Source organism: Phalacrocorax carbo, chromosome 10 (genome assembly GCF_963921805.1).
Source record: "Phalacrocorax carbo chromosome 10, bPhaCar2.1, whole genome shotgun sequence".
Classification (NCBI taxonomy): Eukaryota; Metazoa; Chordata; class Aves; order Suliformes; family Phalacrocoracidae; genus Phalacrocorax; species Phalacrocorax carbo.
The window spans coordinates 25,077,530-25,092,222 of record NC_087522.1 but is presented as its reverse complement, the minus strand read 5'-3'; the positions used below and the strand labels follow the sequence as shown (position 1 = coordinate 25,092,222).

Sequence of the window (14,693 nt, the reverse complement as noted above, 5' to 3'; positions counted from 1 at the left end):
GCCCACCTGCACACAGCTACGGAGAGATGCGATCCACCAAGAAACCCCCTCTTTTGTGCATGCACCCCAAGACCAGGACACACCTCACAGTCCTGCATAGATCCCCCCGCACACACAGAGGCAGGGGTAGGGAGACCACTGCGTGCTTCAGTGCCAGCTCTCCTCAGGGGCCTCCTCTCTGCAGCTCCTGAATGCAAACGCTCATTTAACAAAGAGGGGGAAAAACCAGAGGAGGAATTGAGTTTCTTTCCTGTCCCCCAGTGGAAGCCCCACTGCAACGCTGCCTGTCTGCAGACTGAAACTGGAGCTGCAGGGCCCCTCTGCCCAGCCGGGCTGAGGCACTCCAACCGATAAGGCTCAGCCTCCCTCATCGCTGCAGGGTGCAGGCTCAGCACGCTCCAAACCCATGCCACAGGTCTGATGCTGGGGCTTCTGACGAGGTGGGTTCATGCCTGTGCAGGCAGGCTGTGACCCAGAGCCCACGCGAGGTCAGAGCAGCAGCACGGAGGGGTCCCCAGATAGCTACAAACACGGACATGTTTGCACAGGCACGTGCAAGCCCTGTTCCCTGGGGCAGCCGTCATGCCTGAGCCGGGCTCCCTTTTGTGCTGGCAGGTTGGGGGCTGCTCCCCTCCTTCAGGCAGATGAGGGGGCTGGGGGCATCAAGGGACCATTCCCCCAGAGCTTCCCTCTCCCCTTGCCTCTGCTGGATGAGTCTCCAGCCAGGCCAGCCCCACTCCGGGTGCTGTGCAAGGCCCAAGCCTTGGCCGGGACCAAGGAGAAGCAATGGGGAGCCAGAGATTGTCTGTGCAGCATTTCCCTGGCAGCTGGCAATGGCACTGCGCATTGTCTGAGGCGGCCCCCAAGCTCCACTGGCCCCAGCAAGTTTGCACCTCTTGGCTGGGCTCCTACCCTGTGTGTCCCAGACCCACAGATTGCACCTTCTCGGCTTGTTACTACATCTCCTCTGCTACAACCCGTTGCTACAAGCCTCCACCAGACTCACGCGACCACCTCCCCTCTGCTGCCTGCCGGGCCCAGGAACCTCCTATACCAAAACACGGCCCCAAGCCCCTTTCCCGCAACAACCCTGCTGAGGCTGGCACAACTCCCTGGCACTAAGGTATGTCTCAATTAACTCGGCATGCAAGGGAAAGGGCTGCCACTGCCCACTCCCACTCCCCGTGGGCCAGCTTCACCCACTGAGAGGAGCTCCCAGCGTCCCCATCACAGCTGCCTGCAGGGGAGAGTAGGGGGAGCCCTGCAGCTGGGAGGGAGCCCTCAGTGAGAATGTCCTTGCTCTGACCCCAGAGGGTGGGAAGGGGGAGACAGGGATGAGACATTCCAGCCCCTCACTTCTAATTGAATAAAACAACAGGGAGAGAAGTGCAGGGAGGAGAAGGATTTAACCCCTCTGCAGCTGGGCTCTGCTGGGCAAGCACGGGTGCTTCATGTCAGCTCCACTCTGGCTGGCAAAGCTCTCCTCCTGCTGGCCCCGCTCCTGCCAGCCCCCTGGTCCCCCCAGGAAGCCCCACTGCCAGCCCTCCCACCATCACCTGCAGGTCTGTCTTCATGAGTGAAGCCCCGGCCTCCACGATGTAGTGGCAGATAGTGCGCTGGCGTAAGGCTGCGGCCTGATGCAAGCTGGTTTCGCCACTGGGGAGGAGAAAGCGGGAGATGTGAGATGTCCCCCCTCAAATGGGGACACGCAGCATGTATGGGTAGCAGTGAGGGACAGCAATTTGACTGCAGCAGGAGCTCGCAGTGGGTTGCGTGATTGTCCAGGCAGCCCCGGCAGAGGAGGAGGTGCCGCTTGGAGACCATCAGTCCAGAGTGGACTGGGAAACCATGGCTGGTAATTAGAGTGAGGGCAGCTGGTAAGTGCCCAGACGACTGGCCACGTCGCAGGAGGTCAGGCCAATATGTAACGCAAGTCAGCCAGCAACTTACTTCTCCTCCTCCGTTGCATCGAGGATTTCTGAAGGGGCTGTGGAAAGAAAGACAGTGCAGGGTGAGTCAGACCTGGCTGCGGGGCAGAGACAGACCCACCTACCCCCCAGTCACATTCTGCATCTTTCCATAGGGGCTGTTCTTTCTTTCCATGCTACCTGCAAAGGTCCTGGCGCCAAAGCACTCAGGTCAGCAACTGCATCTGAGCCCAGCTGAGATCAGGGAAGAAGAGTTGTTGTGGACTCATAACAGAGAAATATCTAAATAAAAATAAAGCAGCCTCTACTTCAGAGGGAGATGCCAAAAACAACAGGTCAGCTGCCCTGAAGGCAGAAGCAGGACACTGAGAAATGTTTCTCAGAGACATGGTGGTCCCTGCCAGGAGGCAACAATAGCCACGGGGGCACCCCAGTATTGGCAGACAGGTGCCAGGGAAAGCCCATACGCCAGGAGGATGTAGCAAACCTGGAGAGAAGGGATCTAAACCCAGGAGAATCCCCTCCAAGCAGAGGGTTGGGCTTCTTCGACTGCCAAGCTCCTTTGCTAAGGGTGGCACCCTGGCCCCAGCTCACCATTCTCAATGATGTACTTGACAACGTCCTTGCTCCCTGATTTGACAGCGTGATGGAGGACAGTCTGGCCCGAGGAGTCTCGCACCATCAGGTCTCTTCCAGCCTGGTGCAGCTCTTGGAACTACAGGATTTCCAGATAGCTCAGGATAAGTTGCCCTTCCCAGCTCCAAGCCCCAGGCCCCAAGCCCCAGCATCGTGTCCCCAGGGTGCTCAGCAGGTTGTATGGGTATTTGGGACCTGGCAGGGAGCTTTGTTCAGCTCAGCTGCACCAACAAGTCCCTTCCCTCCATGTCCCCCAGGCGAGGAACAGGGCTTCTTGCCAGGAGCCTGCCTGGTTTCCAGCCGCCGCTCTTGGAGGAAGGCCCTCGCCAAGAGCTGCTGCAGGGTGGAGTGTGGCTGGCAAGGCTTCCCAGAGCACAAGGGGGGTGCCAGCCGAGCAGGCTGCGGGGAGAGGCCCCAGAGTCAGCCCTCGCTGCACATCGCAGCAGGAGCACCTACCTTGCTGAAGTTGCCGCTCTTGGCAGCTTCTATCAGGTCATCTGCAAAGAAGGGAGATGGGCTGGGGTCAGAAAAGCCAAGCTGTAATGCCGTTTATTTAACCAGGGAGGCAAGGATTGGGCACTGGAGGCTCAGCAGTCAGCTGGAGCTCCTCCAGGTGCTACACCCCTTGGTCAGACTGGTTTTACATGGCTCCCCCACCTTCAGACATGTAGAGGACAAGCCAGGGGAAGGAGGGAGACCCCATGTAGCTGGGGGAACAGCCAGACCTCAGCCCCAGGGAGTTGCGCATGCAGGGGGTGCAGTCTCTGCCCATGGGCAGGATGGCTTGCGATGGAAGCGGGGAGCAGACCTCCTGGGTGTCAGCCAGCGGCTGAAAGGCCTCTCACCCATGACTCACTCACGCTTCCAGGCACTGGGCTCTGCTCAAGCTCCAGGAAACTCTTTCCATTTGCTCAGCTCAGTGAGGCCCCTGACCTTGTGCTCTCACCTCCAGAGCTCCCACCACTGCCTGGCAGGGACAGCCCCCCAACCCAGCCCACAGCACTCAGCTCGACAGATGGGGGATTAACCCCTCCACTACACCATTTCCCGCACAGTGGAGTCAGGAAGGCGCCTGGCTGGGCCATTCCACAAATCACTGTCAGGTCTCTCCTGCACACCTCTGGGGTCACCTGCCTGCAGGGCTCTGTGCTCCCACCGAGCACGGACAGCAGGGCTCCTGCCTGCATGCCATGGAAAGGATAGACCAAAAAACACCCATGGCGGGGACCCAGAACAGCACAGCCTGAGAGAGGGTGTGACAGGGAGTGGGACAGGACTCACCTTTGTGCGGGAGGCAGTGCTCAGGCTCAACACTGGAAGGGAATAAGAAAAGGCGTAACTAACCCTGCCAGTCCTGGCAGCAGATTGCCCCAAAAAACACATGGCGGGTGGAGGGATGGCTGTGGAGAAGCCTGTCCAATGGCACTCCTCCAGCAGGCAGGAGCAGAGACAAGCCAAGGAATTTTGCTGCTCTTTGGTCATACCATCTGCTTCTTCCCTGATCTGGGTTCTTCCCCATCCCCACTCCCATTTCTACTGCTCTTCCCAGCTCTGTTGCTCACCTGTACCTGGAGGCTAGCCTGACTTGGGCAACAGACACCCATGCCCTTTGTCCCACGGGCCAGGCACTGGAGCTCAACCTCACAGGGGAGCCGCCTGGTGATGGCCCAGCGCCTCCAGCAGCACCGGCTGGGGAGCAGGGAGGACGGGAAAGCATCTCACTGCTTGGTCTAACTCAGCACTGAATTCTTGCTTGCTTCCTGGGAGCCCCCCTGTAATCTGTCCCAAGCATCAATGGACTGAAGCCAACCCTAGCTCTCCCATTGCTGCCCATCCTTTCTGAGGTCCAGCACCCCATTCTCTCCCACCCCAGACTCACCTGGGGGCAGGAGAGCAGGGTGGAGAGAAGGAAGAGGAAGGGAATGCAAAATGGTGCCCAGTGGGTGTGGCAGATGAGTCAACAAGGTCAGGCATGGCAGGAGAGGTGCCCACAGTCTGGGTGATCACCAGCTCTGGGTCCAGCACATAGAGCTCGTCCTGAGAGATCTCCGTCACATAGTTGAGGTGCTCCTGAAAGACACAAATTAGCCTCCTCATAAGCAAGACCTACTTTTGCACAGCTCCATCTCCCATCCCCTCACATGCCATGCCTGTAGCCCACCCACTTGCTCAACAGAGCGATGGTGGCTCGAACAGTCCTGGGATCTATGCCTGGGAAGCCTCTGAATCTCCTTGTCCTTTTCAGGCTTCCCATCTCCTCCTAACCTAGCAGCTGACCCGTACACATCATCTCCATGTCCCCCTCTCCAAATCATTAGGGAAAGTATTTAATGCTGGGTAAGATGACCCCAGTCGGTGGGTGCCTGGCCAGCCTTGCTACATTGCTGTTCCTTACCTGCTCCGCCATACCGTCCTACAGGCAGCTTCCAACCCGTCTCTGTGCTCCTACTCATGCTTCCTCCTTTTCCATGGGAACCTAAGATGCTGGGTCTGGTCCCGGGCCAGGCCAGTCACACCACCCCTTGGGTGATGCCACAGGGCAAGACAGGTTACAAGACCTGTGTGCCCCGGAGGCTGAGCCTGCCTGTTGATCTACATGAGCTCAGGACACTCAAGCACCTTCCCAGCAGATGCTGGGGGGGACAACGGCAGAGGATGAGGCCACACTCACCTGTGCGCGGTCTATCCTGTAGAATCGATCAGCCGTGGTTGCTGTAAGACAGGGACAGAGCCAGACAGAGTGATTCTTGGTGTGGGATGAGGGAGATGGCCACTTTCTGCCGCTGAGGGGTAGTGAACTATCTAACCACTTTGTGGCCTGCATGGAGGGCGAAGCAAAGCAAACAGCACCCGCTGTCCAGAAGCAGCCCCCTCCCCTTTGGGACCCTGCTGTTCTCTTTACCCAAGCAGCAGCCCCTTGGGCCTACAGACCACCATGCCCCTGTGCAACATGCCTTTGCTTCCTATCTCCTCCTTGATGACTCCTGGCAGGGAGCCGCAGGGAAAGCAAGAATATGCCTATCTGGTGTTGTGGCCTTTCTTGGGGCTCTCAGGTGCCCCAGCATTGGCTTGAGCAGATGAAGCTCAGGCCTGTGCATCACACATCTCGGCGTTCGCATGCATCAGGTGAGGAACAACTCCAATTTAACATGGTGCACCTTGTTGCAGAGCACTAAGAAATGGGAGCACTAAGCAGGGCTGGGAGAAGAGGGAGCTCAGCCTCCCACTGACTTGACTGAGCAAGGTCCCTTGGACCACCACAAGGCCATGTCAGAGCTTGTGACTGCCAGGTACAATGGGGCACACCACCACTAGCTGTAGATCCAAGCCCCTGTCTCCTAGGATGGCAGGAGAGACCTTCAAAGCAGCCTCCAGCCTGTGGCTGGAGCAGCCTGAGTGCATGCCTCTGCTCATCCCTCTTCCTTAGAGGTGAGATCCCCACAGCAGGAGAAGAGTTCCTTCAACACCAACAGAGCAAGTGGCTGTGCTAGAGCCAGGCTCACGCAGCCACCACCCCTTGGGGGAGCGGGGAGGAGCTGGGGACTTACAGCATCACCAGGGAAGAGCAGGACAAGCAAAAGCACAGTGCCAGGACAACTGGGTCCTCACACAGGGTGGCACTTCCCCTGTGTTCTACCAGGCTACTGGTGCCTGCCCAGGCGAGGCTGCTGCAGTGGGACCCTCAGGGACCCAGGGAATTCTCCCTGCAAACAGAGTGGGGACAGGCCAGAGCAGATGAGAGGAGTGAAAGAGCCCCATTTATCCTATCCCGGCTGGAGATTTACCGTTAGGGAGCTGCTGCTGAAGGCCTGTAATTCAGCTGCTTGAATGAGCCTGTGCTGTCTTGGATGAGGCTCTGGCCTCATTCCTGATATATTTTCCTGAGCCCAGAACCTGCTGCTGGGTGACTGGCAGGAAGAGGGAAAGTGGTCCTGGTACAGCAGTCATGGTAGTGACACCTGGGAGCAGCAGTGCCAGCAGTCCCACATGCAGGGCTGGAATCCTGAAGATAGAAGCTGCATCTTCTCTGCCTGGCACAAGGCTTCCCAGGCCCACTTTGCAACCCACAGCTGTGCTCTACACCCTGCTACTGGGAAGTCAGGGAGATGAAGTGCCACCAGCAGTCATTTCTCTCCGCCAGCTTCCAGGTACAGAGAGAAACCTCTGGAGCCTCTTGGTCGTTGAAGGCAAAGGGAAAGGACAAAGCCACTTTCAGGCAGGGGAGAAGAAGCAGCTGGAGCCCAGCAGGGAGCCTGCTCCCATACCACTGGGATTCTCACGGTGAGCCTCACTCCCAGCGTGCCGGAGCACGGGGGCCCCCTGCCTACATGACAGAGGAGAGCAACCCCAGCAGTCCCGCAGTGATGGAACACGTGCCACGAAGCTGCCTTCAGCTCTTGGGGCAGGGGACCAGTAGACACCCCTCACTCCACTCATGGTCAGCAGCCAGAGACACAGCCTGGGGTAAAAAACTGCTGCACTTGGCTGCAAAGACCCCAACATTCGTGAGTCCCAAGTCCCATGTGGCTCTCAGTGGATTGTCACTGAAGGTCTGTCCCCTTGCTCCCCCAAATTCAGACAGAATCAGCACTCCCAGAAGATCATAGAATCATTGAGGTTGGAAAAGACCTCTAAGATCACCAAGTCCAACTGCCAACCCAACACCACCATGACTCTTAAACCATGTCTCCAAGTGCCATGTCTACACATTTTTTGAACACCTCCACCACCACCCTGGGCAGCCTGTTCCAATGCCTGACCACTCTCTCAGGAAAGACATTTTGCCTAATATCCAATCTAAACCTCCCCTGGCACAGCTTGAGGCCATTTCATCTCATCCTATCACTAGTGACCTGGGAGAAGAGACCAACACCCACCTCACTACAACCTCCTTTCAGGTAGTTGTAGAGAGCGATAAGGTCTCCCTTCAGCCTCCTCTTCCCCAGACTACAGATCTCCAGCTCCCTCAGCTGCTCCTTATAAGACTTGTTCTCCAGGCCCTTCACAGGGTCTGGATGAGAGGATACTCACAGTCCAGGAAGCACCACTTGGGTGACAGCTTCTGGGATGACAGTGTCTTCCGTTTGGCTCCATCTCCCTCCTGCATAAAAAAAAAGAGAGGATAAAGTCATGTCTCTTGGCCTCCCCATCTCTCCCCAGAGTGCCTCTCCTACTTCGGGAGGTCCCTGCATACATGGAGGACCACAGGCGCTTGGATGGAAAGGGGAACTTGCACACAGGCACAGCACGCAGCAACGATGAGCAGCGTAGGACAGACTGGAGCCGACACACACCAGCTCTCTGGAGAGAGAGGTGCCACAAAACGAGCCCACAAGATCGGCACAGTGCGCATGACAGGTGGGCCTGGGAGACGGAGCGAGGCCATACCCACCTGAAAGAGCAGGCGCTCTAAAGCAGAGGGCTGTGGAGGAAAATCCTGCGGAAAGGCAAGGTGTGCAGTTACAGCCTTTGTCTGTGCAGCCCCCCAGCCCCTCTCTTGCCCTGTTGGTGTTGCTTAATGTGCTGCCATGTCTGGCTTTACACACTGCCTGCCAAGGTTCCTGGTCCCTGTCCTGCTTTGAGGCCACAGCAGTGGTTGCCCAGGGAGAGAGAAGAGGTAAACCACGAGGTGGCTGAGGAACACCCGTCTCAATGCACAGCTTTAGAGGTGCAGGCTGCAGAGGCATAAGACTACCAGGCTGACGCTGTAGGAACCTGTTACCCGCTGAGCCCAGGATCTGCTAGCCCTGTGCCTGTCTGCATATCGTCACCAGTGCCTGGACACAAAGAGGGCAAGGGACAGGCATGCAGAGCAGGCAGATCTAGGAGCAGATGCCAGTGGTCAGCCTGGGCAAGCAGCTCTGCAGCTCAGCCCTGCAGAACACTATGCACATGCTGGACAGGATTCCCTCAGTGTCCTGGTTTCAGCTGGGATAGAGAAACTTCTTCGTAGTAGCTAGCATGGGGCTGTGTCTTGGATTTGTGCTGGAAACAGCGGTGATAATGCGGAGGTGTTTTGGCTGTTGCTAAGTCGCGCTTACACTGGTCAAGGACTCCCTCAGCTCCCCGTGCTCTGCCGGGGGCACAAGAAGCTGGGAGGGGGCACAGCCGGGACAGCTGACCCCAGCTGACCCACGGGATATCCCGTACCATATGCCATCATGCTCAGGATATAAAGCTGGGGAAGAAGGAGGAAGGGGGGACGTTTGGAGTGATGGCGTTTCCCTTCCCAAGTCACCGTTACGCGTGATGGAGCCCTGCTCTCCTGGGGATGGCTGAGCACCCGCCTGCCCGTGGGAAGGGGTGAATGAATGCCTTGTTTTGCTTTGCTTCCGCGTGCAGCTTTTCCTTTACCTGTTAAACTGTCTTTATCTCAACCCATGAGTTGCCTCACGTTTACTCTTCCGATTCTCTCCCCCGTCCCACCGGGGGGAGTGAGCGAGCGGCTGCGTGGGGCTGGGTTGCTGACTGGGGCTAAACCACGACACTCAGGCACAAGAGCCAGCTACCTGGGGACTGAGCAAGGTCTCTTCAATCTTCTGAGAGAAAATCAGACTGAGCAGTCTGGCACCAGAAGGCACACTGTGGGCTCAGAAGGCATTGCTCACCAGGAGCAAGGGTTACACAGCCCGTGTCTGGGGCACGGGCATGCACTAGCACATTGGCAGGACCACAGAAGTTAGTACTTGCGAATGAAGAGAGGTGGAGGGGGGAGCGACCCTAATCCAGGCACCCTGCGAGGGGAAGAGCTGTGCCAGGAAACACGGAGCCTACAGAGGGCTGAATGAACACAGCACAGCAAACAAAGGGACGGAGGAAAGGCCTCCCCAAACACCCAGGGGTTGATAGGTCCCCATAGGATGTACGCTGGCTTTTTCCACTGCCCCATAATTTTTCTGGGCCACTGACACTCTGGGCCTGGAGAATAAGGTCAGAAGAGCAATGCTGAGAAAGAAGCTGCCAGAGCAACAAGCCATCCAAGGGATCCTGACTCCACCATGGGATGAAGGCAACCCATGACCTGCTACCAGAAGCAGGAGCATGTGTGTTGGTGCATGCAGGTCAAGGAGGCTTAGAAGTCCCCTCCCTGAGCCCCTCCATTCTTGGCATTCCAGCTGTGACCACTTCCCACACAAAGCCTTACCTCCTGCAGCCTCTCGATTTGGGTCCGGCACAACTCCAGGTCACTGTCTCCTGGAACCACAATGATCCCCAGCGGCACAGCTGCACGACAGGGCACAGACACAATTCAGAGAGCAGCCCGTGCCCAGTCCCCATCACTTCACACAGCCAAGCTGAGGGCATTGCTGGACTCTCGACTGCAGCTCCCACCCCCTGGTCACTCACAGGCTTCCTTGAGCTTTTCCTTGTCATAGTGCAGTGCCTCGTAGTCACGCATGCTGATTCGGCTCACCCGGATCCGCAGCCTCTCAGGCACTGGTTGCTGGCTGCATGCACAGGAGAAGGACCAGGGAAGGGATCAGAAAATGACAGCCCACTTTCTTCTTATCCCACTCACCCCTCCAAAACAGGCAAGAGCACAGACTGCAGTGAGGAGCTTGGCACCAGCACCTTCTCCAGCATCAGGGTCTGGCCGTACTTCTGTGACCTGATCCCTTCCCAGACCCTTATTGAGAGAGGATCAAAATGCCTCTGGGAGTTACGGATCCATCCCATCCCTTCCCCCTCCATCCCATCTGCTTTGGAAAGGAGGTGACAGATTGATCCGAGGAACTTACTCATTGAGCAGAGGCATGGAGTTGCGCCGCTTCGTCTTCTGCACCATGTTGGCTTGGTTGCGCAGGGAGATGTGGATGCAGGAAGCTGCCAGCTTGCAGGGCTCACCATCTACCTGCATGGGGATGGCCTTGGACGTGGTGAGGACCACCTGCCGGCACTGGCACAGCCGCTCCCCGTGGCCACCAACCTGCAAAGCAGCCTGTGAAAGGGTCCAGAGTGAGAGCAGAGCACCAACTGAGGGGTGGATGGGGCGAGCACCCATTGTCAGCCAGATGCTGCAAGTAAACTAAGCTGTGGAAGGGATCCACAGAGACCAGAGCATGACAGCACCTCACCTAAATCTCAAAGTGCAGACGCTGTCACACTGGCCAGCACTACAGCTCATAGGAGAGAAGCTGGGGAGCTGGAGGGAGCTGGCAGACGCATGCCAGTCACTCCCCTCATTGCTAACTACAACTGGCAACAGCTCTGACTCACCAGGGATGTCATGGTGAAGCCAATAACTTCAATGCAGCCATCATCATGGCGCTGCGGCTCAAAGTCGTGGTGCTCCCCGGGGTTGCCCCAGGGCATGGTGCCTGCACAGTACCTGTGAAGAGATGGCAAGCAATGCATGGACAGGCCTCCCCCCAAACCCGGGCAGGGATCTGCGGCATGGGGGTGAGGAGCCCAGCGCATGAGGGCAAGTCGTGGGGCTGCTCACCTCGGGATGTTCAGGAAGACCAGGCACTGGGGCTTCAGGTCCTGGATCTTGGAGGTCAGGTCTGTCCCATCGCACTGGAGGCAACACAGGGGCATTCAGGCTGCTGTAAAGGGAGGCTTGGCCCACTCTACCCCCCTGGGAGGCAATAAACTCCACGCTTCGCTCCCCACAGTGATCGTCCTCCAACCCAGGGGAAGCCAATGTTCCCAGAAACACACCCTCTCCCCAGTCCCAAGATACCCAGTGTGCAAAGAGACCGCTCCTCGCCCTGCAGTAGCTCAGCCCCCTCCCTGGCCCGGAGCACCCCTGCACACTCACAACCAACTTGACGTGCTTCGCTAAGTCTTTGGAGCTCCCCGTGAGGAAGTCAGAGAAAGCCGTCTGTCAAGGCAAGAGATAGCATTAGCGCCCACACATCACCAGAACGGGCAGCCAGGAAGCCTGCCACCGGCCTTCAGACCTCAGCTGCTGACAGCAACAAATCCCTTCCTTGTCCATTGGCAGAAGCCCTCTCTTCTGCCCTCCCAAAACAACCCTATCCATTCCTCTGGCCATTTTGCCTACCAACCTTGGGGCACCTTTACTAACACCCCCCACTATTCCCTTGCTAGCCCAGTTCCAGGTTTAGGAAATAGCTGGCAAGGTGGGTCTCCTCTTGTGAGAGACTCAAGTCACAAGAGACAAATTCAGTCTAAAGCTGCAATGAAGTACCATAAAACAGCGCTGATGTGACCTCATCTAGACATATGGGGAGAGACAGTATGGCCCCTGCTACAGAGATCCCAGGGTCCCCTTTGGGTTTAACTGTACAGAGAGGAGGGGAGACACAAATGGGAGAAATGTGAGATGGTGAGAGCAGCACTTGGCCTTCAGTACTGCTCAGATACTGGTCACCCAGCCACATGGGTAGGGAGGTGTACTGAGGATGGGGTGATAGACAAACAAAGACAATCCTGAGATGCAGAGGTGAGATACAGGAGGGTAGCGTAATTAGCCAGGGAGCTGTAATTGGCCCAAGGTATAAAATAAAATACCAAAGTAGTGTGAGGATTCTGTGGAAAGGCTTCCCTTTTCTCTGCAGGGGAGACAGCCTGCCTCCCCACAGCTCTGGGGAGGTCTTGCTTGGGTGACCATCCGTGAGCCAGAGAACAAGAACAATAGTGGCAGGAGATCAAGACAGCAACTGTACCACAGGCTAGAGAGCAAGCTGTACCACAGCAGCGCTCACAGCCAAAGAGGATCTGTGACTCCCGGGGCTGCAGCCTTTCTCCAGAGCCTCTCCAGCTTCGCAGGGGGCTCAGCTTGGGTGCATGCGAAGGCCCATGTAGCTGGGATGAGTGAGCTGTGGGTGTGGACAGGAGCTGGGGCCATGCCTGTGCTCCAGCTGACACTAAGGCTGTTACGAAGGCATGCCCAGATATCCTCCTCACACTCACCCCAGCATAGAACATTTTATTCCGAAACCGGCTGTTGAACTTCTCTGGGTTGGCCTCTAGAGAAAGGAGAAAAAAATCCAGGTCATCGGCCTGCACATGGAAATGCTTCACTTGCCAGCTCTCCCCAGACACGGCTCTCCAGCCAGCCTTGGCCAGGAGGCAGCGCCCAGCTCTCTTCCCATGGTGGCACCCCTCTTCTCCCTCTGCAGCCTCCACTTGCTCCTCAGGTTTCACCCCCAGCCCTGTCCCTGGGGCAATCTTCTTGTTCACTTCCTGGTAAGTGTTTTATGGGCCCACCTCTGGGGCACCTCATCACCACCGACCCTGCCCCAGCCCTGCTAGCCCGCCCCATACCTCGGGATTCATGGAATTCCAGCGTCACCCGTGCATCAAAGCCAAGGCTGAAATAGTTATTAAAGACATCCAAGGGGAGCTGAAATGGAAAGGAGGAACAAAGATGAGGCTGCCAGGCGTATGGCCATGGCAAAGACGAGGTCAGACTATAGCAGAGCCATGCACCATGCTCACGAGGCTGAGGGAGCAGAGGCTTGCCTTCCCCCCCAGGAAAACAGACGTCACCAGCCTGAGATGATGTACCCCGGCTACTAGGGGTAAGGGACATGGCCCAAGGGGACGCAGTGTGCTCTCCAAGATAGCTGCAACCACCCATGTTTCTGCTAAAGAAACAGTCTCAGAGAGGACTAGGCTTATACCTGTTGCAAGCCGTGGTTAAAAACCTCTGACGGACATGTAATTCTGATCTCTACATGCCTCGCCATGAGTTCCGTGGGTGAGAGCCATGAGGAGAGAAGTGGAATTGGAGCAGGGAAATGCCAGCCCAACACCAAAGCCCCAGGCACTGGGGCTGCCTAAGCCCGTGCGAGAAGGAGACTGCAGACACCCAGCACAGGGAACAAACAGAGAGAGGAGGTGTCCCACCTTGTCAGCAGCCGTGTCATCCTTTTCCTCAGAGTTCACATCAGGGTTTGGCTCCACATGGAGGTTCCAGCGATCGAGCTGCACAATGTTCCCATCTTCCACGTGTGACAGGATCTTGGACAGAGGCTCATCTGTGTAACCCTGGTAAAGAGCAGGACTCAGTGAGTCTCCTACCTGCCTCCTGCAGAGATGTCGTCTTCTTTGGGAAGACAGCCCAGAGCAAAGGATGCAGAAAAGATCAGTTCTACTTGAATGCTCAACAAAGTGGGACTTTAAATTTAAAAACAGTACATCTTCCTTCTAAAAATCTCTGTAAGATTAAAAATAATGGTTGTTTTTATTAATGTCCTAATATATTATAACCTAATTCAGAATAAATCAAAGGTCACAAGAACAGTAACATCCAAACTGCACTTATTTGTTGGTCTGTAGTTAGGGAAAGTCAAAACAGCCAGCCAGCACAAATCCCTGCCCATGCGTCTGCAACCGGAGTCGAAGCACTCAGCCTCCCTCTGTCAGCAGTGAGCTCTTCGGCCCATCACTTACCCCACCCCAGTTCAGCGTCCTGGCCAAGTCGTTCCCTGTCCCCAAAGGTAGGATGGCCACAGGAGGAGGTGGGTTGAGGCGTAACTGGTCCAGAATGGAGAGTATCCAGCCCACCTGCTCCATCAAGAGAGTGCAAAGAAACAGTTGTTTATTTCAGGGACCAGCATCACTAGGGATGGCAGAGAGGCAGAGACGGGGTCCCCTTAGCCACCACTGAGGCTAATCATAGTCATTACTGCTCCAAAAGGGTGCTGCAGGAGATACCAGTGACCCCAGTGAGGACAAATCCAGATATGCCACAGACTGGAGCAGTGCACAACGGGACGCACAGTATCTGGTGCCAGTGTGCACATTTTGCCCAGTTCTGGATTACAGCAAGGAGGGCTGCTGCTAGCACTGCAAAGGCCTGGAGTGAAGGGTACCACAGGCACAAAGGGGCCAGAGGACTCACCGTGCCATCTCCCCCACAGGCCAGGATCCGGAGGTTGTGGACCTTGCGGTACAGCTCCAGCCTGCAAGGAAGAGAGAGGGTTAGGAGGGGAGGGAAGAAGCACCGAAGGTGTTATGCAGCAGCTGCAGGGCTCCCTGCCCTCGCAGAGCTCGGGACATTCACAAAGCCACACGTGTGTCCCCCTCACCATCACCACAGCAGCTCACAGCAGTGGGCAAAGCCACAGGAACTTTGGCTTCACCAGCTCTTGTGGAGGAAGAGTGGGGTGTCCACAGTACGTGTACACATAGATAAGCCAAAATGCAGCAAGCAGA

At 56.7% G+C, this 14,693-nt stretch overlaps 1 protein-coding gene across 2 annotated transcripts in view; it reads right to left on the bottom strand.

The window, feature by feature from the left end:
* DGKZ (diacylglycerol kinase zeta) overlaps positions 1-14,693 on the bottom strand; it is a 45,974-nt gene that overhangs the window by 3,281 nt on the left and 28,000 nt on the right. For both annotated transcript variants that reach the window (XM_064462577.1, XM_064462578.1), the window contains 19 exons: positions 14,380-14,440; positions 13,929-14,042; positions 13,383-13,523; positions 12,798-12,876; positions 12,444-12,499; positions 11,326-11,388; positions 11,008-11,081; positions 10,782-10,893; positions 10,304-10,503; positions 9,912-10,012; positions 9,709-9,788; positions 7,596-7,665; positions 5,236-5,276; positions 4,444-4,634; positions 3,846-3,877; positions 3,021-3,061; positions 2,523-2,643; positions 1,951-1,987; positions 1,557-1,656 (listed from right to left, as the gene is read on the bottom strand). In XM_064462577.1, coding sequence (XP_064318647.1) covers positions 1,557-1,656; positions 1,951-1,987; positions 2,523-2,643; positions 3,021-3,061; positions 3,846-3,877; positions 4,444-4,634; positions 5,236-5,276; positions 7,596-7,665; positions 9,709-9,788; positions 9,912-10,012; positions 10,304-10,503; positions 10,782-10,893; positions 11,008-11,081; positions 11,326-11,388; positions 12,444-12,499; positions 12,798-12,876; positions 13,383-13,523; positions 13,929-14,042; positions 14,380-14,440 — 1,714 coding nt within the window. The remainder of the gene's footprint in view (positions 1-1,556; positions 1,657-1,950; positions 1,988-2,522; positions 2,644-3,020; positions 3,062-3,845; positions 3,878-4,443; positions 4,635-5,235; positions 5,277-7,595; positions 7,666-9,708; positions 9,789-9,911; positions 10,013-10,303; positions 10,504-10,781; positions 10,894-11,007; positions 11,082-11,325; positions 11,389-12,443; positions 12,500-12,797; positions 12,877-13,382; positions 13,524-13,928; positions 14,043-14,379; positions 14,441-14,693) is intronic.